The 23,942-nt window shown below is 33.7% G+C and overlaps 1 protein-coding gene across 1 annotated transcript; it reads right to left on the bottom strand.

Annotated features, from left to right (window-relative positions):
- Positions 1–4,642: 4,642 nt before the first annotated feature.
- On the bottom strand, positions 4,643–23,942 carry LOC146939683 (protease Do-like 7). Its single transcript, XM_085753241.1, has 24 exons — positions 23,584–23,942; positions 23,428–23,498; positions 22,248–22,382; positions 21,651–21,709; positions 21,515–21,551; positions 20,456–20,581; positions 20,281–20,370; positions 19,064–19,129; positions 18,904–18,960; positions 18,752–18,817; positions 17,419–17,526; positions 15,313–15,393; positions 14,845–14,894; positions 14,306–14,471; positions 12,688–13,194; positions 11,976–12,158; positions 11,566–11,671; positions 10,838–11,008; positions 10,676–10,755; positions 8,415–8,639; positions 6,953–7,168; positions 6,671–6,828; positions 5,520–5,631; positions 4,643–5,103 (listed from the first exon to the last, which is right to left on the bottom strand). Exons 1-24 carry the CDS (start codon positions 23,858–23,860, stop codon positions 4,927–4,929), a joined length of 3,324 nt encoding a protein of 1,107 aa, XP_085609367.1. The 5' UTR covers positions 23,861–23,942; the 3' UTR covers positions 4,643–4,926.

The raw sequence follows: 23,942 nt of genomic DNA, 5'->3' as shown, positions 1-23,942 counted from the left end.
TTGTACCCTTATAAGGAGGTTTTCTACTTTTTCTTGAGGGTAACATATGGTTCCGATGCATCAATGTTTTAGGCCTAGCTACTCCAATTCCCAATTTGTTAAATATGCACATGACATTAACTTGATGCTAGCCCCTAAATCACAAAGGATTTCCCACTGTAAATGTCCCAAATAACACAGAATGGTAAAATTGTTTGGATCCTTCAATTTTGGAGGTATTTTTCTTTAGAGTTGCTGGATGAACTCCTTGGTCATAACAATTATTTCAAACTCTCCCCACATCTTCCTCTTAGTGAGAATATCTTTCATGAACCTTGCATATATTGATATATGATGGATTGCATCAATCAAGGGTATGCTCATGTGAATTACTTTGAGTATCTCAAGAAATTTTTCAAAATGATTGCATCAATCAAAGCTAAGAAACCAAGGTCAATATCTCAGTTTCATAAATTAAAGTAAAAACCCGCTACAGAATTTAGAATTACGTACAAACAAAATCTAAAACAAGACATGGCCATGAAATTGTAGTTCCAAAAAAGGCAAGAACAAACTTGCTTGTAACTTGACTGAATTTAAGACCTTAATGTTCTAATATCTCTGTATACTTGCATTACACTAATCTCTTCTCTATTGTAAAACCCACAAAAAATATGCATATTAACTTACATGTACCTCTGAATTTTCTTTATTTTTATTAAAAAAGGAGAGGTTTCTGTCGTAGTGACAAAATTCAAGAGAGGTAAAAGAGGGTAATATACCAATTCGTTCTAATTTAAACATCCCTCAGTTGGAGCAAATCAAGCTGGTTGCATATTAATAGCATTGGATCATCTTGTGGCAGATTATGATTTGGTTTGATCATTCAAAGTAGCCTGCCATATCTCAATGAAACTATAAAATACCTGCAATAACTGATTATATAAGCACTTATACTTCAATGAATTTTCCACTATTGTTAAAAATGTGAAGCAAATCATACAATTAGTAGTAAAATCATATTCACACGGTTCGCAATTCGCTTCGGTACGTGGTACAAATTCGGGGATGTGGTTCGCAACTCTTAAAAAATTCGGTAGTAGGGGGTATGTATAGTCGGTATACTTAGGTTTGTGGTACGTTTAAATATAATAATTAGTACACTAAGAATAACAAAATTATTTAATTAAAAATATAAAATAAACAATGAAAATACTAATGCTATCAACCAAAATAGTTTAATTTAATTTTGGCTTAATTGCACCCCCCCCCCCCCCCCCCCCCCCCCCCCGTTATGGTCCCCCATGACATTTAGTGATGGTGTGTCGGTTTTTGATCATTTAATGTGTGCCACGTGTGTAATTATATATTTTTTTTTAAAAAAAATGGTATTTTCAGATTTTGAGAAAGGGAGTCACGTGAGATATCATTGCAATTTTTTATTTTAGGTTATGAGATATCATTGTTCTGGTAATTTTGTTTTGTTTATTCATAGTCTGTACCCTGCATTTTTTATTGGTTGTGTCATTTACATGTGATGTGTGTTTTTTTTTTTTGAAACAGCTTATATCAATTAAAGCCAAGCACAAGAAGTACTAAAGGCTAATAGGATTACAAAGCAGAAGCTGGCTTAAGAGACCACACCACACAAACGTGAGAGTCTAAAAAACACAGCCAGAAAGTTCAAAAACCTAATCTGGTACACAGCTGAACAGAAACTAACAGCAAGCCTAAACAATACCAAACTGTCAACTGCCTAACAATCACCAAAACACAGTTAAAAAAAAAACGCACATCTCCAAGGCAAACACAACTGCGCCACCAGTCACCAAACAACACCCAAAGCAGTTTTACCTTACAAGGACATTTTTCAATAGGATTGATTATTTTTTACATTAAATTTACAACATGTGATGAATTTTTAAATTTAGATGGCTTTGGCAATGGAATAGATTTGATTTGATTAGCATTGTCCTAATAATGAAGAATTATGATAACTTTGTCAAGTTACCATGTTGATAATGCATGGAACATTGCAACCATTGCCATAGGTAGTGGCTTATACAACTCAAACGAAGGTAAAGGACACTTTTTAATATAATTGATGTCTTATTTCAAAGCAGAGCACTAAAAGTTTGTGAAAACAAACAACTGCAAAATTGTAGTGTTCGTATATATGAATGTAAAACTTGATCTCTAAATTTGTAGTGTTCCTATATACAATCAAACCAGCAAGAACATTACAATCAACGAGGAAGAAGATTGATGGAAGAAAAGGATAGGAGAAAGCTAGCAAAAGCTAGCAGAAAGCGAGCAAAAGGTAGAAGAATGAGGGAAGAAGATCGAAGGAATGAGGAAGAAGATGGATGGAAATTAGGGATTTCAGTTTTTTATCCCCTTTTGCAAGAGTCACAAAGGGGTCACGTGTAACTCCCTTTCTCAAAATCTTATAATTACTTTTTTTTTGTTTTTTAAAAAATAGAATTACACACATGGCAAACATTAAATTATCAAAAACAGCCACACCATCACTAAAAGTCATGGGGGACTTTGAAATCAGAAAGGGGTGCAAAATCGCACAATTGGCAAACTATAGGGGGGAAAAGTGCAATTAAACCTTTAATTTTTACAAAAATTTAGAGATATATAGGTTACTACTACTATCATAAAAGCATGAGTACATGTTGAACTTGTCCCACATCGGGTAGTTAGTAAACTTTGAATAGGAGCTATGTTATATAAATAAAGAAGTCTCCTACCTCATTTCTTGTAAATTAACATAGAGCATCTCATGCTTATATTGGTAATGGCCAGTGATTTCTCCCCTCCTCTCCTTGGAGGGATAAAACACTTTTCCACCAATAAAGACAAGTCACAATCACTTTCCACCAATAAAGACAAATCACTATCTGCTCTATGTTAATTAATGTCCCTCTCAAAACTCATGGCATGAAATAGATAGTTTGATAGTAATTAAAATCCTACATCGTCTAATGAAATGGAATTTGATAAGAAAATCAATTGTTTGCATTGAAGAAGAAACCAAGATCAAATGACGGTGTTGCGCTAAATATGAGGTTGAGTGAGGTGCCAATGAAGAACATTATGTTTGGAGCATTCATGAAAAAGAAGTTGTACGTGATTTAAATAGTGATAGAATGGTGGAAATCTTTAGAATTGAGTGTCTTGAAGATAATGTAGGATGGGAAGAACAACTGAGAAACAACAAATTGACTAACAACATGTTGTCACTGAAAGAGCAATATCAAGTCTAATGGTGGTGAAAGAGTTATATCAGACATTAATATTGAGAGGAGTTCCCTTATGCTTACATTAAGAAAGAAAATAACATTGAAACTTCAATTTCCAAAAATCAAGAAAGGAGGCCTAAATATTTCATCTTAAACTGTCTAACTCTGAAATTTTATCAACATCATCCCAAACGAGTTTCGTATCATCCAAATGACCTATTTAAACTTAATTTTGATCTTATAAATCTAACGATAACCAATTGGATGTGTTCTTGTCAGATCTTTTGTGCAAAGAGAGTTCTTTTGTGCAAAGAGAGTTATTTTGTCATAGCTAGCTAGTTGCATCAAAAGATCAAGAGCAACCACTTGATTGAGTAGACTTATGAGTTATGACGATGGCAGAAGTTAAAATGGTAAAAGTATATGCCTCAGGCCTAACAAGATGATATGGGAACTATAAACCCTAAAATAAAGGACTAACAACGAACAGGGGCACATTAACCCTTCTTTATTCATACTCTAGTAACAAATGTGCACGGTAGTCTCCCTGAGCTTAGTTCACACTTGGTAGGTAACCATTCTCTATACTCTATCTAGTAACAAATGTGCACGATAATCTCCGCGCGCTTAGTTCACTTGGTAGGGACATTGCATAATATATGCAGGGATTGAGGTTCGAATCTTGGTCACCCAACTTATTCACCTTAAAAGATGAATTTCTAGTCATTAGACTACTTGACAAAAAAAAATGTGCACGATATGAAGAGGTGATGATTGTCATAAGGTGGTGTAATGGTATGTCAAGCAACACTGGGGATCCAAGAGGATTCCAATAATGAAGGGATTTGATATTGAGGTGAATATTATCGCGATTGTCAATTGTGTGAATGGAACGGAAATGGTGGCTACCCAATTGAACAATGATATTTGTACAACTATTTTGTGACAACTTTTAAGACAACCTTCAATTTTTTTCTTTTTATTGGTAAAAAACAATAGAGAGAGATAAAAAAAGATGAGCGGGAGTAAGAACACAATGTGAATATTAGACATAAAGTTGTTTAAAAGTTGTCACAAATTGGTTGTACAAATATCATTTCTCACCCAATATAGTGATAAATGAGAAATATTAATTATTATAATGATAATAATATACACACAAAAAAAATGATAATAATATACATTTATATAGTAATCCCAACTAAACTAACGAATGCAAACAAATTTTTAATTAATACAAACAAACTTGTAACTACCTATAACAAACTATAACTATATATAACAAGCAGCAATGCGAAAGTAGCTCTGTTGTAACAAGCAGCAATGCGAAAGTAGCTCTGTTGTAGAATGAAGGAGAATAGAGAAAGAAGGTTTTATTTACTATGTAACTCATAAGTCAAGATGACTCTAACTTTTGTTTCATTCAATTCTTTCTGGTATTCATCCCTTCAATGAGTACATATAGCAGACTCTAAGTTTGTTTCTTGAAGTGTAAACTTACAAAAACATCAATAGTTAACAAATTTAATGTTAATGTCAATTTTCTTAATTTTCATGATACGGTCGATAGAGTCCTATATTTAAAAACAATAGTCGTAATTGACCATGTTAAAGAATGTGGTGCATAAACCAAAGAACCCATTGCCAACCTTCATCAATTCAAGAGCAAGGCAGCACATCCTTACTGTCCGCTCATTCATATAGAACTGTGGTTCAATGTCTTTATTACATTACGGTGCCAAATTCCGGTGTCTGGATTAAACCTCAATTCCCATGTAGGCCAGTAGTGCAAATCTTGCTTCAACGTTAGGACTTGCGGCTTTCCATCGAGGTGAATTGTCCTTACCCGAACAAACTCTCCATGCTCTAGTTCCTGATAACATTTATGAAATAATTACAATACAGATAAAAGGCTAGTACTTGATACAAGTGTGAAGCAAAAACCAGGTTGCTTTGTTATAAAACACTAGTATCAGATCATGATAACAATTACAGTACTTCATGAAACATGCAAATCCCCAACTCAATTTGCAAACACTTTGAGGCACATCGGAACATCAAACAGTTTTACATATTCCATAAATGATTAATGCTAATATAGTTAGTGACTCAAACCTATATAAAGCGGATAAACAGATTCTCCATCATATAATATGTACACATATCATTAAATGTAATCTTTGCCAAATTAATACTGACACCATGTCATACTCAATATAAGCTCTAACTAGGAAGAAAAGAAAGGTAACTCTGCATGTAAGTTGCATCCATGCATAACAAATATCGTACCTTTGTCACATTAACAAAAGAATCTAGATCTGGAGTTGGTTTTCCGTTAATTTCAACTATCCACTGAAGAGCATACAAACCATATCTATGTGCAGGACTCCCATAACTCCACCTGTGAATTGTAAGCTGATGACTAACACAAGCATACAATGCAAAATGCTGGTGCAAGTTCATGAATAGACAAAATGTAGTACGTCTATATTTTTCTTCCTTAAAAACAGGCACATAATAAAAAGAATATTGAACATTTGCAATTAATAACATATTTCTATCTAACATCCACCGTAATTCAAAATAAAAATAATCAACAATGAACAGCTAAAATAATATCCTATTATAGTATATTCTTTTTGAGTCAAGGATGCCAGGAATATGGATTCCAAATTTATGATCAGAACAATAAGCTATAGTGCAAATTTTACAATGCTAATATTTGAATTGTCCATAAATCCACTCCCAATCTGCACAATTGTATGCAAAATGCAGATGTATGCAAGTGGTATCAAGATTAGGTCTCAAATTCTGTTAGTTAAGCAGGCATATTGATGTGGAGGATGTTAAGTAAATAACCAATTTAGACTTCACATCTATCTAGACCAAGACCAAAGAACAATGAGCCCCTCACATGCAGTAGAGAGTGACAGCAATTTTGGGAGATTAATACGTATCTTCTTCATCTATGACAATTTTTATCCATGTGTTTATAAATATAAATATAAGTAGGCTTTTTCTCTTAGTGGGATCTTATGATCCGGGCTACGGTTCTTGAGTTACGACTTACGATCTATCAATCCCCTCCCGATCTTGCGTAGACTCTTGATTTTTACAACATTGGTCCTTGAAGCTGATTTCCCTACTGTTTTCTACAGAAGCTAATTTCATATTATACGAATAGTTGTTATTTCAAAAACTCGGTTATTGTAATTTGCAAGATGTTTTTAATATTTATTTTTCTGTAAGTGCTTCTTGAGAATTTATCCAATCTGACTCATAGTCTAAGTGAGCTTGCTGATGATAACAACAGTATGCCAATACAATTTTACTTGCAATGTGAAAATCAACATTAACATCCTACCATGCTGCTATTCATTAATCACCACTTTAGCCTTTTCAAGAATTAAAATATTGCATGCAGAAAGTTAAAATCGTACCTTGTCCCAAATACACCATGACCCTCATTAGGAAGAAATCCAAGAGCACGTACTGCAGAATGTGGTTCTTGAACTAAACAACCACACCAATTAACTGTACGAGTTGTGCCATTTCCATCCCTTACATCTGCTCCCACAAGAAGTTCAACCTCTCGTCCCTAGACACAAGCACACAAATCAGTCATAAAGTTATAACTTACGCGCTTCGATAAATAAGACAAAAGTTCACTCAGCAAGATCTACAATCTGTAAATCAGAGGAGGGTAAATATTTTCAATATACCTGCCGAAAAATAGTCATCTGAAGCTTGTCATCATTGATATTAGATTTATCTAAAGCTTGGCAAGCATTTTCAATATCAAGGAAGCATGTGACTGGTTCTTTGTTGATTGCTAAAACCATGTCCCCTTGCTCCAAAAGATTTTCAGCCTTTGATCCAGCCAAACAACCTTTAACACGTAAAACCTGTCGTCTTATTGGGTCTTTCTTGACAAGCGCCTGCAATAATTTGACTAAATACATTAATAACAAATCATCATAATTGCAACAGATTAAAGATAGTTCTTTAAAGTAGTGAAAGAAGGTAACGGATCTAAGAATAACTAAACATATTAACAAAACATTATAATTAATTATGCTTTGGCTTGAAAAAATCTCTTAGTAATGATGGACAACAAAAGCAACAGGAAAACTAAAGACAACTTGGAAACAGTACTAACTAATAATTCCAATTCTACAACACTGCTTGATATAGTTACAAAGGAAACCATTTAAGTTAACTGTCCCGTTTAAAATTTACTGGTAAGTTCAACCACTGCTTGATAAAGTAAACTTAAAACAACAGAAGTCACAAAGGAAACCATTTAAGTTTATTGTCCCGTTTTGATGCTCTAATCTACTCTTGTTTCATAAAGAAACAGTAACCTCCCCTGCTTTAACAACGAGAGGACCAAACACGTAGAAGTTGATTACCACTTTATCAGAAAAAAGATAATTCATGATGTCATTAAAACCTCTTCGGTGAGCTCAAATGATCAGTTAGCCAATATCTTAACCAAATCTCTACAAACACCTTAGATTGATTATATATGTAATAAGCTGAATGCATATGAAATATATTCTCCAGCTTGAGGGGGAGTGTTGATTATTCTCTATTTATTAGCATTGATATAATTTCCTTATTTTCTAATTTTCCTTTCTTGAGAGATTCTCTCTTGAATATAAATTGCACAACCTCATTGTGAAATATAAGTTGATCATTCTATATTATTCAACTGGTACACAACGTCATCTATACTATATATATCTAAAGGGAATAGGGGGTTTTGGGCAGGCTTTTTCATTATTCCAGTTACACCCTTGAACAATTTTTCCTATAATAATGTTATATTGTTGTGTCATTGAAAGTTAATAAAAGAATTTATATTATATTTGTTGTATTGTTTGTGTCATTGAAAAAGATAAACATGATTTATTGGGTTTGTTATAATTTGGAATTCACAAACATCTAATCTCAATAATTTTAATCATAATTTCATAAAAATTACCATTCATAATTTACATGTGTTAGCGCAATAAAGAAAGCAGAAAATGGACACGTCGGTGCCAGCCTTTCCGCTAGTAAAATAGAAAGCAACAATGCATTCTTTAAATTGCTAAAGTGAAAATAGTTATAAAAGATTACACATGGAAAGAAAGTAAATATTCTAAAGTGAAAACACAGACCATAAAGGAATATCCATACCTGAATCCAAACATCACTTAGTCCGAAACTACGAGCCTTTGAAAGTAATGTTGGATAAAATTCAACTTCTAAAATTCTCATAAGTGGCATAGGCCGTTTGACACCATTTATGAGAAGAGGTGACCCATTTGCACCAGATATGATCTTGTCCAGGACCTGGCTTATCGAATAAATCGGAATCCCCCTCACGAACTGATGAGTTGATGTACTGCTACCTACTTTCAGCTGGAACAGGGGAATTCGGCATTCACATAAATAAATGAAAAATACATCACATAATCCATTCCAGCTCGATCAAATTAAGCATTTCAAATGGGAAGGACCTATGAAGCTCTACTACGATAACAAGTCAGCTATCAGTATAGCACATAATCCAACTCAGTATGATCGAACTAAGCATATCGAGGTTGTTAGACACTTCATTAAGGAGAAGCTCGATAGTGGTCTGATTCTCTGTGTCCTCACAAGGGCAACTTGCGGACATTCTCACAAAAGGATTGAATAGCTTAAATTTTGAATGACTTTTACCCGAGCAGGGAATGGAGAATAACTATTCACCAGCTTGAGGGGGAGTGTAGGAAATAACAACATTCATGTATGTTTCCTATTGAAAATAGGAGCACTTAAGTCTTAGGTTCATGTATGTTTAGATTCATCTACTTAAGTAGTTTAGGAAGCTCCACTTTGTTTACGCAAGCAAGCTGCACTTGCATTTATTTCTCCTTGTAAACATAACATGCAATTGATTACATAGTGTATATAAATATCATTAATGGTTGCTGAGTGTTTTACTCACTAAGGCTTTGTTTGGGAGTTTGGAGGGTAGGGGAACGGAAGTCTTTGGAAGGTTGGAAATATAAGAGAAAATGGTAAAATCTTTCACATTTTTGGAAAGACTAGTTTTTTAGAGAATGAAAAATTAATGCTTATGATTAATATATTTTTAATTTTAAGAACATTATAACTACTTAGATCAAATTTGAAGAATTCATGTAAACCCTCCAAAACTTTCCAAAACCCTCCTCCAATACATTTTTTTAGTTCCCCCAAATGAAGAGGGTTTTGTATTATAAAGAAAAATGAAACCCCAAAGTCTTCCCCTCTCAATATCATCTATTTCTTCCACTTGCTCCTTTTTTTTTTCCTCCAAACCCCTCCCCTCCCTTCTCCTCCAAACTTACAAACAAAGCCTAAAGAACATTCTCAAAATTTCTTCTCCCTATTTTTCACAAATTCAAAATTTCAGGCAATTTTATTTCAGCTGTATAAATTACACAACCACATGAATTTAATCTTTTTGGTGGGACCCCTTCCCGGACCCTGCATGCATATGCGGGAGCTCTAGTGCATCGGGTTGCCCTTTTAAAGTCTTAATTAAAAACCTAATTAAAAAACTTATGTACAATATTACAGAATTATTTTTATTAAAAAAAAATTATATTGGGCCTAACTCTGATAGAACATTATGGCATAATTTGATCCATGCAGCCTACCAAACTTAGTGGGATAAGGCTTGGTTGTTGTTGTTGTTGTGGGCCTAACTCATCCTTACAAAATTGGCTTGTAAGGTGAGGAGTGCTATAATTTATGAACTCTAATTAGACTTTATCTTTAATCTATATGGGATTTGTTTTTTTTTTTTGGCTAAACTGCACTTTTTGACCCCTAAGTTTCAAAATGTTGCGATTTTGGCCCCCTATTTAAAAAATGACACGAGCGATTTTGCGATTTTGACCCCCTTACATAAGGTAAATATGATCTTTTGACCCCTTATCTTCTCAAAAAGTTGTGATTATGGCCCTTTTTTGGGACACGTAGCGTCTTCTCAGCAATTTTGGGACGAAAGGGGCCAAAATTGTAACTTTTTAAAACTTAAGGGGTGAAAAGTGCACTTTAGCCTTTTTTTTTCAATACACCCCCTCACGCCCAGCACTATTGGGATTAATGTGTGGATATAAATGGTGGGTGGCCCATATTGATAGGCTTTGATACATTATTATGTTTTTATATTGGGCCTTACTCATATGTACACAACCGGATAGTAAGATGAGATGTGCTACTCTTTATAAACTCTAATCAAACTTTATCTTTAATCTATGCGAGACTTTTTTTTTCTTTTTCAATAACTTTTATTTAACTTCTAAGATTTGTGATTCACTTTTATTAAATCCATAATACTTTAGTGTTTTTCCGATCTTGGGTCCAATGAAAAATGTCAAGATCAACCCTGGTAAGCAAGCAAGAGAATAACTGGTAAGAACCTGAGTGGAGAAGCTTCCCCATAAAGCTCGGACCCTTCCTTGTTCATCTGTTAGCACACCAGAAATTGCAAGACCAAAATCTGTATTCGAACACATGAAGAGTAATAAATTATCTAAATGAGTACAACGTTGGTTAGAAAAAATGAAAACATCCAAATTTACCAGTATCAAGCTCAATAACTTCCATATTGGTCGCTCTGTAACGTGGGCTGCCAGCAGATTCTAAATTTAATGCAGAGCAAGGATTGGTAACAACTGATTTCCTAGAAGTTGCTCGAAGGCTTCTACTTAAGCCCAAAAGGTAAACAGAATCTCCTCGACATAATGCCGGCTCTGGATAAGAAAATGTACTATATTCAATATAGATAAATGAAAAAGTTATCATGAAAGTACATGTGCTCTCAAAACCTCTTCCTTCCCACAGCATCTACTTCAAAAATGTATATACTTGTTCAGACTTCAGACAAATCACATTATACCTTCATAAAGTTCCCCCATCAATTGCTACATTTATTAATCATTTACAAGAAGTAATCAACTTCCACACAAAAGGTAAAACTAACTGCAAAGATACATAGTCACAAGTCCACAAAAAGTTAACCAAATCCATCTTTATCATGCTACCCTCACTGGTAAGACCTGTTTGACTTGACAGAAAGATGACTTAAAAAATCAGACTTTGGAGCAAGAGGAAATCATAACTTTTTTATTACGATTCCCAATTTCTTTTCACTGTAGTCCCAAGTGTTAGCTTTTCTCGATTCCGTCAAAGTATAAATATTAATATTTAGGAGTCACTGAGCATGAAACACGATCTTCATCATCAAAAGTGGATTGGATAAAACACCTTCAAACATTCTAAATTTAAGAAATGGCATGGTTTAACCCACCTGGAAGTAATTCTGCAGCACGAACCAGGGAAGCACCAATAGGTCCCAAAGCAGATGGATCATATGATATGAGAGCATAATTGTGAACAGGATGGAGAAATACCACCTGCATCAAGAAAGAAGACACCATGCTAAAGAAAGTTTGTCTTCTTGTTTACTGATTTTATGTTATTAGCAACAGATTCTTTAAGGGTGCGATTGTGTGTTGGTTTTTTTAGGGTTTTGAAGGGCTGAGTCTATATTTTGATATTTAAAAAATAATAATTAAAGAACAACATGATATTCTATGCTCTTGTATCATTTTAATCTTTCAATTTTGTAAAATATCAAATATATATTAAAATATAGATGTAACCCTCCAAAGTCTTTCCCTCCAAAATCCAACTTGCAAACACACCCTAATGATTTACCTCTCCAGGAATTTCAACTGGGAAAGCAGCAAAAGATAGCAACACGTCAGAGGAAGATACTGCAACAGTATTTTTGTCAACCGCAACTAATCCCATATCTTGAGTGTGATATATTATGACACCAGTTCCAATAAAGGACTGTGAATGAACACAATCAAGCATACAGGATGGAGGAACATGAACCTGAAGATGGGAGTAATTTAGAACCATGGGAAAACCAGTAAGTCAGTACTATTGCCACACTACATCATTAAGCATTAAGATCTAACTCGTAGAAGGGGTTACAAATCCAAAAAAAAAAAATTATTAATACAAGTGGAAAATTGCTAAGAGGAATGAACATAGACACCGATATGCTGCAGTCAGGGCCGGCCTAAGGGCCAAGCAACCCCCTCAAAATTATGAGTGAAAAAAAGGCCTCTAAAAAATTAATTTTGTTATAATTAGTATATTATATGATATATAAATTACAGACATTTGCATAACATAACTAATTACTGAAAATGCCTCAATTGCTCTTGGTCATGAATTCAAATTTTGATCTCCACAAAATTGATTTTAAATAAATATTATGTTAGAAAAATATATTTTTAAAGGTCACATTAAATTTTTTTGCTTTAGGTCTCTTAATCTCTAGGGCCGGCCCTGGCTGCAGTAATATTTATGCCAAGTCAAGTCAATGATCAGAATTGTGAAAAATTTAAAGAACTACCTCAAAATTTACAAGAGTAGACTCAATCACACGTTCAGTGCCCGATGCATTTGTCGTGGAAGCATTTGCACCTTGAAAGTCCATTAACCCATCATCTTGTATGGCACCTGACTTTTCTAGCTTAGTTTTCTCAGATTCATTTAGGGAAATATCAGCAACACTTCCATCAGTTGATAAACCATCTACTCTCTGTTTGTTTACAATCCCATCAGATCCATTATGGTGAGTTACATGCTCTGAAGGATCTTCATAATTAGTTTCCAAGCTAGGGACACCATCAACCAACTCCTGAAGGTTACCTTCACCAACATCTCCCCCACAAGCACGTTCACCAGTCAATGAAATTGGATGACTGGCTAGATTTCCAACATCTTCAGCCCCAGATGATAGAAAAAGGCAATCTGGCTGAAAAGCAGGCTTAGCAATCCACAGGCCAGTACTGTCATCCCGAGTGTATATCTGGGGAGGTGCATACCATTCATGGCGATCAACTGTCACCAACACCGACTGCAGCCATCAGACAAGTTCATGAAAGTTCAATTATCCACAAAAGCATAAGATCAAACATATTGTCAACCAGACAGTCATAAACATTGTTATATGTTAACTTAACACCATTGTAGAGTTGGAAAGATAAAATGCAATATCTGAAAGAATTTTTTAAATAAAATCCAATATCTTACAGACCAAAATAAAAGGAAAGATGAATGAGTAAGAATATGAATTGTAAAAAAAAAATAAAAAATTGAAATTGTAAGAATATAATAAATATCTTCAATACTTAATAAAGTATCTTAGTTATCTCCTAAGATTAGTTTCTAATCTTAAGGTATCTTAGGCTTTGTTTGGGAGTTTGGAGGGGAAGGGAGGGGAGGGCTTTGGGGGGTTGGAAATATATAGAAAAATGGACAAAAAATTCACATTTTTTGAAAGAACAGTATTTTAGAGAATGATAAACTAATACTTATGATTAATATACTTTTAATTTTAAGAATATTATAACAACATAGATTGGATTTGAAAAATTCATATAAACCCTCCATAACCCCCCAAAACCCTCCCCCAATACAATTTTTGAGTTCCCCCAAATGAGGGGGATTTTTTATTATGAGTAAAAAATTAACCTCCAAAGCCCTCTCCTCCCAATGTCTTCTATTTCTTCCACTTGCTCCTTCCTTTTTTCCAAAACTCTCCCCTCCCATCCCCTCCAAACTCCCAAACAAACCCTTAGATTATCTCCTAGTATTAGTTTCCATATTACAAGGTTATTATTGTGATATGTTTCTTGATTTCCCTATTGATTAAGGATTATGAGTCTATGTATCCCTATAAATAGGGGTCAATGTTTTGTCTTTTATATCAAGTTACTATCGATAATACTCAACCTCTTATTTTTTCTCTCCTACTTTTATCTAAAACCCATAACTTCAACATAAATATCTCACACATTCCAACCAATGAGGGTTTGTTAGAAAATGAACCACAAGGACATAATTTTATTGCACGCTGAAAGTTTAAAAAGGTTAGAAACTCTTGTTAACTTATAACAACTGCAAGTTTTTAGTATCTACACATATACATTTATTTATATCATGTCTTGATTGTATAGTAACCTTACCTTCCTTCGATGACGATCCGCGTAGCTTATATACTCCAATGGTACTCGAGCACCCCTTGATAGCTTAGACAGAACTGATGTTAGATCCTCGAGGCAAGATATTTCTTCACCAGCAAATTTTTTAATTATTGCATGCCGAGGAACTCCTGCTTTAGAGAGCATATATCTGCAAAATGTAGTAGTCACGTGTTTATCAAATAGCATGCTTTATACCAAAATGTTAAATAAACATTGCAGATATCTTCTCCTTCCAGCAACGACCCTTGTGCATGACGTAAGTGATGCTAGACTCAATTATTTGCATATTTGTCAATTAATGAACAGCTTCAAGCAATTAAATTTAATAATTCATAAATACATCCCGAAATAACTCTTACCAGATAATCAGTTATAACAAATTAACAATTCAACTATCCTGGTACTAGTTATAATTTTTCTAAGTGTAACCTATAAATACAAACAGATATCCAATTTTTTGTGGAATGGAATTAAATTAATAAGTATGGAATAACCAATGTTTATTATCTAGGTATACATACCCTGGTTCTGCCACATAAACAAGGCCACAATGGAATCGGAAGTTTCTAGCCTGCATTAAAAGTGATAAACATAACTATAATGACAATGGTAGGTGAAAATTAGAAGGCGTCACAAGTCCAGATAACTATTTTGCAGTAAATGTAATATCCACAAGATTAAACAAACTGGTACCCTATTTCATACGTATGAGATGGAAAATTGACCATTCATGGAAAACAGTATATTTTAACAAAAGAAGGCACCTAGTGACAGATGCACCAATATAATGAAAGAAAAAGGCGAATAGCTACCGTACTAACTTCATAAATTTCAGGAAGATGTTAAAAACTGAAGACAAGTTTTTTCATTTGAATCATCTCCTTTGGCCTATTAATTGCAGGCAAAAGCAAAACCTTATTAAACTATATTTTTTTCTGAGAGAAGACATTATAAAATACAGAAAACATTCCAAATATAATCTTACTAACCTGCTGATATGAAAGAGGTTGGATTACTGCTCCACTAACTTCCAGGAAATAATTGGGAGTTATTGAATGCAAATCTTGCACCTGAGATGAAAATTTAAAGAAAGTAGGTACAACATTAAGCAATAAGCAAACCGTCAAATAACAAGCCAATGGGGAGTCCTTTATCTAATAGGGACTCCATCCTATTAAGAACCCCCATTGGAGGAAGGAAAAAAATGGGTACTTATTATTTTCTTTCTCTCTCTTCAACAACTAACGGGTCCTGCGATTAATATAGGAATGCAAATATATAAAAGTTGGTCCCACCATTTCAAATTCATGAGACTTTTGCTCTCTTCAATTTCTTTTTATTTGTTTTCTAAATACACACATTAAAGTACATATTAGTGGGACCTATTTGAGGACTCTTTTTAGTTTACTGCTGCCACACATTAAAGTACATATTAGTGGGACCTATTTGAGGACTCTTTTTAGTTTACTACCATTGAAGTCATTGAGTCCTAAATAGATAATTTCATTACTACCATTAAAGACTATCAGTTTCCTACAGTGCAATGTTGATTCTCAAGTAAAAAACTCCCTTTTTCATTGGTGCACAGTGAGGGGTGTCAGGTTGGATTGCCTGTTTGAGTTGAGTACTCCATATCACCATGTGATGTTTGATCACGTCACATTTCACGTCAAGCCCAAAAATACAATTATCACACATTTGGTTACAACAGATTAAAGGATAAAAAAAGCTTCAGAAAACTCCTAGCCATTTCAGCGCTTACAGACAATAACATTGAAACAGTATCATTCTCAATGTTGCCAAGGTCGAGATCTTACTTAAGATCCGGAGAGGGGTAGCAATATTGTAACACATAAGATCGCAACCGGGATCGTAAGATCCTACCCAATTAATTACATGGGATCAGGAGGGGTTGGCAAGTTCGTAAAACATATGATCGTAAAATCCTATTAAAATTTAAAATAATACTAAAATAACACACACACATATACATATAAAAACAAATCCCAACACATATCTAAGTGTTTATATTAAGTATCTTAGAATTTGGGTTGGGCCTAACTCAACCTTACAAAACCGGATTGTAAGATGAGGACTGCCCCAAACTATAAACACACATTTAGGCCTTATCTCATCCAATGTGAGACTCTTAACAGTTAACACACACCCCTCACGCCTAGGGAAAAACATCTCGAGGGTGACCCAAGTGGCCCGATAGCGGTGACTTGATAGCACGTGGCTCAACAGATCTTGAACAAGGGCTCTAATACCATCTTAGAATTTGGGTTGGGCCTAACTTAAACTTACAAAACCGGCTTGTAGGTGAGGACTGCCCCCAATTATAAACACATTGCTGGGCCTTATCTCATCAAATGTAGGACTCTTAACAAAATATTTTAATCTAATTACTTTTTTTAATGGATTTCAATATTATTATAGGGCTATATATTATTCGGAACTTAGACGCCCTTAATGAACTTCACAACACATTTATTTGTTACGATCTCAATCATGATTCCCATAAATTTAAGGCTAAAACGCACTTTTTGCCCCCTAAGTTTCAAAATGTTGCAATTTTGGCCCCCTATTAAAAAAAATAGCATTTTTGGCCCCCTTCGTCCAAAAATTGCTGAGAAGAGGTCACGTGTCCCAAAAAAGGGGCTATAATTGCAACTTTTTCTAAAGATAAGGGGTCAAAAAGCATATTTCCCTTATGTTAGAGGGTCAAAAGAGCATATTTCCCTAAACATGGGGGGTCACTTTTGCCATTTTTTTTAATAGGGGGCCAAAATTGCAACATTTTGAAATTTAAGGGGCAAAAAGTACAGTTTAGCCTAAATTTAATCATTCTAGTGTACTACACTAACTGTATTTTCAAAGATTCTCAGGCTAAAATTTTATAAGATTGGACACTTTTAACTTATTTATATAATTCTATGAAGCTAGGATTTCTTTAGGCCCTCCCTTCAGAAAGAGTAGAATCATTGATTCACCGTGGTGCCTTACCACAGAAAATATAAATAGCTCAGTATGTCAAACAGTACTAATGTCAAACGGTACTAATAAAATATATATCCAAGCCATAAAACTCTCACCAACAGCGTTAAGCTCTTTGATGTGCCACCCCTTTCAATTTGCAATTCAATATTTGAGTTTACACTGTCATCAAGCAAAGTCTCCAGTTTCAGGAATTGAGTAATGACCTGCAGTAATGTCAGAGGCAACATCTGAGACCAAAAGAACAAGGACCATGATGAACACATCATTTTTTTGTAGCTTTCAAATGTAAGGAAGTAACCGTTGAAATGAATCATCAAACATGGGAAAAACTTCTAAATTAACAAAATTATAAAGGCATTATTTAGAAATCTGACAAACAATACTTTTTCATGATTGCTTCATTCAAGGATGGATAAAAAAACAGACATATAAGATACAAAAATAATAACAAATAACATAATGCAGTTCATATTTTTTTTTTAACGGTGAAATTTATTAATAACTAAGTCCCTACACAAGACGAACAGGGACCGTAAAAAAAGAAAGTACAAAGCAAAGAGCGCCGTATATAGGCGGAACACCCAAAAGGAAATGCATACACCGTACATCTTAAACACCAATAAAAAACAAACCTCTAAAACCAAATCAACACCAGAACCAAGCTAAACCTCTACAAACCAACGTAAACCAAAAGTTGAGTCAAAACCTCTCCATCGTGAATGACCACATCCACATAATCCAAACACCTATCGCACGCTACTCGCAACAAAGTCACTCATAAAAACAAACACACCTGCTGAAATCCCAAACAACAACACCTTACCTTCTCATCACCACAATTATGTATATCATTAGCAACGGTTTGGAAGTACAGCAGTACAATTACTCCCATCCCGACAAGTTGCTCCAAATAATTTGTTGATGCAGTGTTTAATCTTATAGTCCTATTGTTTTACATGAAAATTTAAATAAAAGCAAAAGAATATAATCTTTTTTATTTAAATTATAGTCTTAATTCGTTTATATTATTTCATTGTATTTAATAACAAAATTAAATGAGGAAAAAACAAAAAATTAATACGATAAATAATTTGAAAAAAGTTATTATTATATTGAAAGAGATAAATATGTTAAATTAAACATATTATATTAAAAAATCCATATATATTTTCATGTCATTTTACATTTATATGTTACTTCAATAGTAAATTTTATCAAACATTTCAAATTCAATTAGTTAATTTACCAGCATTCAACTTTTAGCTAATAATAAGTTGTTTAGCTTTCAGGAAACTTATCAAACAAAGCCAATATGCAAACAAAAAACCCAAAAAAAAGGATGCAGACGATTTTTCGTCAAAAGAAAATGCAAAGAATGTTTTTTAGGAAGGGGGCAGGATTTCCAGTCAAAGTGTCAAACAAACTTACTTCACCATTGACACGAACAAGTACATCACCCGGTTCCAAATGTTCATAGGCTGGACCACCTGGCACCTAAACAAGTCAAAGATTAGAGCTGAAGAATTGAAATAGACTATCACGTAAAGGAAAATTAAAATTTCACATAGCAATATACTTACCGCAGATTCCACAACAAGCATTCCAGTTTCAGTGGCAGGAGAAGCATTACGTACTATCTAAAAAATCAAAGGTGGAGTAAATAATGCAGGGTGAGGGAATACTTAAAGGAAATTGCTATATGATAAAAATATAAAATGAAACACCAAACACTAGAACAACCTGCTCTGTCTCACTTCTGATGCCAAGTCGACGAGTCTCATCAAACCCTTTATGGAGAAAAGTTGCCTGTATAAAATTTACACAAATATTGCCTCATATCCAAATGAAACATCCATATAAATAAAGAGAAGAAGAAAACAAAACTTTTCAATCATCTCGTTCATTATGAAAAGAGAAAAATTAAGCACATAAGAAAAATAAGGATGATGTGAATAAAAAAATATCGTCAAATACACACACACACACACACACACACACACACACACACACACACACACACACACACACACACACACATATATATATAAATTGGAAACCCCTACAATCATCTCATCCACAATCTAAACATGTATAATGAGCAAGAAAACGGGAAAAAACGTGAGGAATTGAAAAATAATGACACTACTAATCTAATCAAAACAGAAGTGCCTACAATCATCTCAAGTCCAATATGGAAACGCGTCTATAATATACCGACAAGGAGCAAATTAAAGATCTGAGGGATGAAAATTAGTCAAATCACTAAATGATATATGTCAGTATTACCAAGCTTAGATATTGACAAAAGTAAAACAAAATTTGATTCAATAAACACGAAAAAACAGTAAGGAAGAAATCATCCAGTATTTGAAATTTCATGATAAACAAAATGGCAGTTTTATAAAATCTATAACACGTATCACTTTCAGTTACACAGACACAATAGGTGCACTAAAGAAATTTCGGATTGGGGAAATTTTAGAAAAATAAGGTGGACAACTCTAGACTGGTAGCTATACAACTCCTGCAAAAATAATTTCTCATAAAGGAGGATTAGAGAGAAATCGTCCAGGGATGGAGGAACAGGAAAGACAACAAAATTGCAAAGAAATTATTTTGGACTTAAGAGTTCAAAATATTATAAGCACTCAAGTTTACTGTAAAAATGCTAAAATAATAACCTAAAGCTAAATCAATGCTGCCAAGTTCCAAAAGATTGCAACTTCATATATCAAACCGATATTTTGACTTTTTAAGCATGCAAATTACAGATAAATGTTCACAGACATCATTATGACTTGTTGTTATTTGTCGCAGACAAATGTTTCAATTTACAAGAAAATTTGGTAACTTCATTGAAAACTTATTGGCAACAATGTAGCATACAAATATACAAGCTTCATAGAATCATGAGAAAAAATTTAAGGAAAGAACCAAGAATAATTTCAAGGACAAACCTGAAGTGTACCCCGGGGTATTGAAACCGGCTTCCATTTATCAACATAAGTTTCACTCCCCTTTTGAAGAAACCTTAATGCCCTGACAACCTAAAAAACAAATCACTCTATTTAGTTATTCATTTCTCCCAATTGAATTAGTTTCTAGAAGGAAGCGCAAGTTCAGCAAGCTCACTCGATCCAGAGGCAAAAAGAATGCCGATGCGCTTAATATTTTGCCCCCAGCATTCAGGGCCACTGCCCTACCTTGCCAATCTATAACTGGGGAACCACTTGACCCTCCTTTGGTCCCAGATGCTGCCTGTAAAGCAAATGTCAGTACCGATATGGTTGCAATCAAGTAATGGTCATTTGCTAATCTGCTATACACTCATTACAAACAAATCACACAATCCACAAATAAAGATGCCAAATGAAGGCATAAAATTGGTTTCGTCCCTGAAAGCCAGTTTTCTTAGCCTGGCATTTTAAGTAATGAAGCTCCCTTTCGCTTAATCTTCCATATTTCAAAAAAATAAAACAACCAATAAAGCTTTTAATATGGAATTGAACAAATTATAAAGAAGCTTGAACACTTAAAATACAACCCAGGAAAAATATGACTGAGTTAAAAATAGAAGGAAAACGAAAAGGCTTAAATATGCAAAAGAAATTTGATTTATACCCTTGCAATTTCCTCCCCAAAATTTTTGAAAAAAAAGTCCTTCATGTGTTTTTTAATTAAAAAATGATGATGTGGCTAATTTTGTCTTCTTCATCTCCATTTGTTGCTCAAGTCTTCAATAACAAAATCCTGATTGTGCTTGATTCCAAGCAAATTTTTTGGTTTTCTTAGTTTTTGTGGATTGCAATGCTTTCAATTTTCCATAGACATATTAAAAGAGTTAATTAAAGGAAATTATTATTTTAGTAATAAAAAAATGGGCAGTCCAGCATCACTGATAGAGTCGGCGAGTGTCACATCATTAAAAATTGGTCATGTCAGTGTTTTCAATTAAAATAAAAAACATTAAGGACTTTTTTTAAAGAAGAGTTGAAATTGCGAAGATATAATTTAAAAAAAAATATATATATATAAAAAAAATAAAAAAATAAAAAGAGGATTAAAACCAGAATGACTCACATTTGCATAGATTTTTGCATATTTAAGCCAAAAGAAATAACATAAATAAACTTATAGTTTGAGATTTTGAAGAAAAATATGAATAATTTATAAGCATTTGTTTCCACTTACTTGCATATAGAATGTGTTGAAGTCATTATACCCATCCCTGCATCAAAAAATAGTTTAACAATCAAAATTAAAGCTACTCAAGGAAGGAGTCGTAACACACGCATAAAATAAAAAAATTAGTTATCTAATACCGTACATCTTATAGATTGGAGCATCCCTATCCAAACGAGCAATAGTACCGGCCAAGATGGAAACCTGGATGACGTAAAGCCAAGATAATTATACAAAATTGTTGGGATAAAAGAAACCACGACAACACTCCTAAAAAAATAAAAAATAAAAAAACAGGTGATACTAGAAGTCATGTCCATCTACATCAATAAAAGGAAGTTGTAACTATAAACAAGACTTAACCGTGAAAAAAATACCAACCGTTAGGAAAAACAATATTTCATATGTCACTTGATTTTAGAAACCAAAGAAAGTCCATGAACATTTACAGAAGAAGACAAATTAGTCTCTGACACTTTTATACGGAGGACAAGTTAGACAAATTAGTCCCGACTCATTCTAACAAAGGGATTAATTAATTTGTCCTCAATTTAAAAATGCCAGGAACTAGTTTGATTGATATTATTCTTTGTGAAGACTAGATTGGGCCATGAGAAAATTGTCAAGAACCAAAATAAGTCTTCACTCTTAAAAGAAACATGTTTATCTAAAAAATCGAAATCAAAAACTAATGAAAATGAAACCAGAGACAAAATCAGAGATGAAAATATTAAGTTCATACCTTCTCACCACTATCATTACCAACAACTCTGATTTCTAATCCAACACAAGCAGCTTCAGGAGCAAGAGGTATCTCTTCATAGTTTAGAAATTTTATAGCATTAGGATCATACCGAAAGAACCCAAAATCATGTACCTAGAGAAGTATACAGTTGGTTGCATCAATACGTAGAAGAAGAAAAAAAACAAATAAAAAGTATTTCTCAGAAAAAACCAATTAATCAAATAAATGAAAAATCAATAAGAAAACCACAATAATTATTTCCTAAAATCAAACATATACACAACACATATAGTGTGAGCGGGTCCAGAATATGAGTTTTTCTATTATAACCATATTTGGATAAACATTTTAATTTGCAGCTTTATAGCATAAGCACTTTTTTATAAGCACTTATTATAAGTTATTTCCATAAAAAAAGATAAAAGCAAAAATTAAAGAGCTTATGGAAATAAGTTGAAAACAGCTTATAAATATGTTCTAAGCTGTTTTTTTATATGTTCTCCCAAACAGTTTCATAGGTGTTTATGTCGGTAAATAAGCTCAAATAAGTCCATCCAAACACTAAAGAAATTTAATATCACAAAATCTAAGAGTATTGGCAATAAGCTAACTTAAGAGTATGTGCAGTAGATAAGCTCATTTAGGGCCCATTTGGATAAGGCGTATTTCAAGCTTATGCAAAACAACTTATGCAAATAAATAAGCTTTTATGTATTATTCATAAGTTTGACGACGTAGTTTAGTTTATGATAAATCAGTTCATGAAGATACAATATGCGTTAGTGAAAACTTATAAATTACCATAAAGGCTTATTTATTTGCATAAGCTATTTTTCTTAAGCTAAAAAATAAGCCAATGAGACCGTTCCTGTATGGATTGAGCTTATTTTAGGCTTATGCAAATAAATAAGCTTTTATACTAATTCATAAGTTCTCACTAACGAAAACTTTATCTTCATAAGTTGTTTTTTCATGAACTACCTTAACAAGCTCGTGAATAATAAATAAAAGCTTATTTATTTGCATAAGCTGTTTTGCATAAGCTCAAAATAAGCTCAATCCAAACGGGCTTTTATCAATGTCATTTACAATTCAAACACACACGCAGAATTAAGCTCGCGATCAACAACATAACAGCGAAGAAATCACTCGCAAATAAAACAAAATTTTGACTCACTGGATCTCTGTATATTGGATGCACAGGAACCTCTTCCCGGTTCGAAAACATAGCTTCAGCAACAACAGGTCCTACAAATTCAAAACCGAACAAAATCATAAAGTTAAAGAGAAACTGCAGTAATGCAAATTACAGAAATGAAGAGAAAATACTCACCAGGCTTAACGACATGGCGATTGGTAAGAATAATACCACGGCGTTTATCAACGACGAAACCGGTAGCGCAGCTAGAATCAGTGGTTTCAGTGTCGAAAAAGCGAGGACCGGTGATTCGGAGAACGACGACGGCCGGAACTACTTTCTTAAGACACTTCCGCCAGTCATCGGCAGTTACAGCGTTTTCCTGAGACGGTGGAGGATCGATTTCGACGCACAAATCATTCGCCTTAGCGGCAGCGCTGGGTGATTCTAACCTCTCCGTTAAACCTCCCATTGATGAATGTTGTTAATTTTTTGTTCCCTTTCTGAGAGAAACTAATAGTAGTAGTTAGAGGTTTAAGAAGTGTGTGTGTTTT

The sequence above is a fragment of the Medicago sativa genome, chromosome 3, assembly GCF_051527215.1.
Source record: "Medicago sativa cultivar Bolivia chromosome 3, Bolivia_mono, whole genome shotgun sequence".
Classification (NCBI taxonomy): Eukaryota; Viridiplantae; Streptophyta; class Magnoliopsida; order Fabales; family Fabaceae; genus Medicago; species Medicago sativa.
Note: the sequence above shows the minus strand (reverse complement) of the source record. Positions and strands in the feature narration are given on the sequence as shown.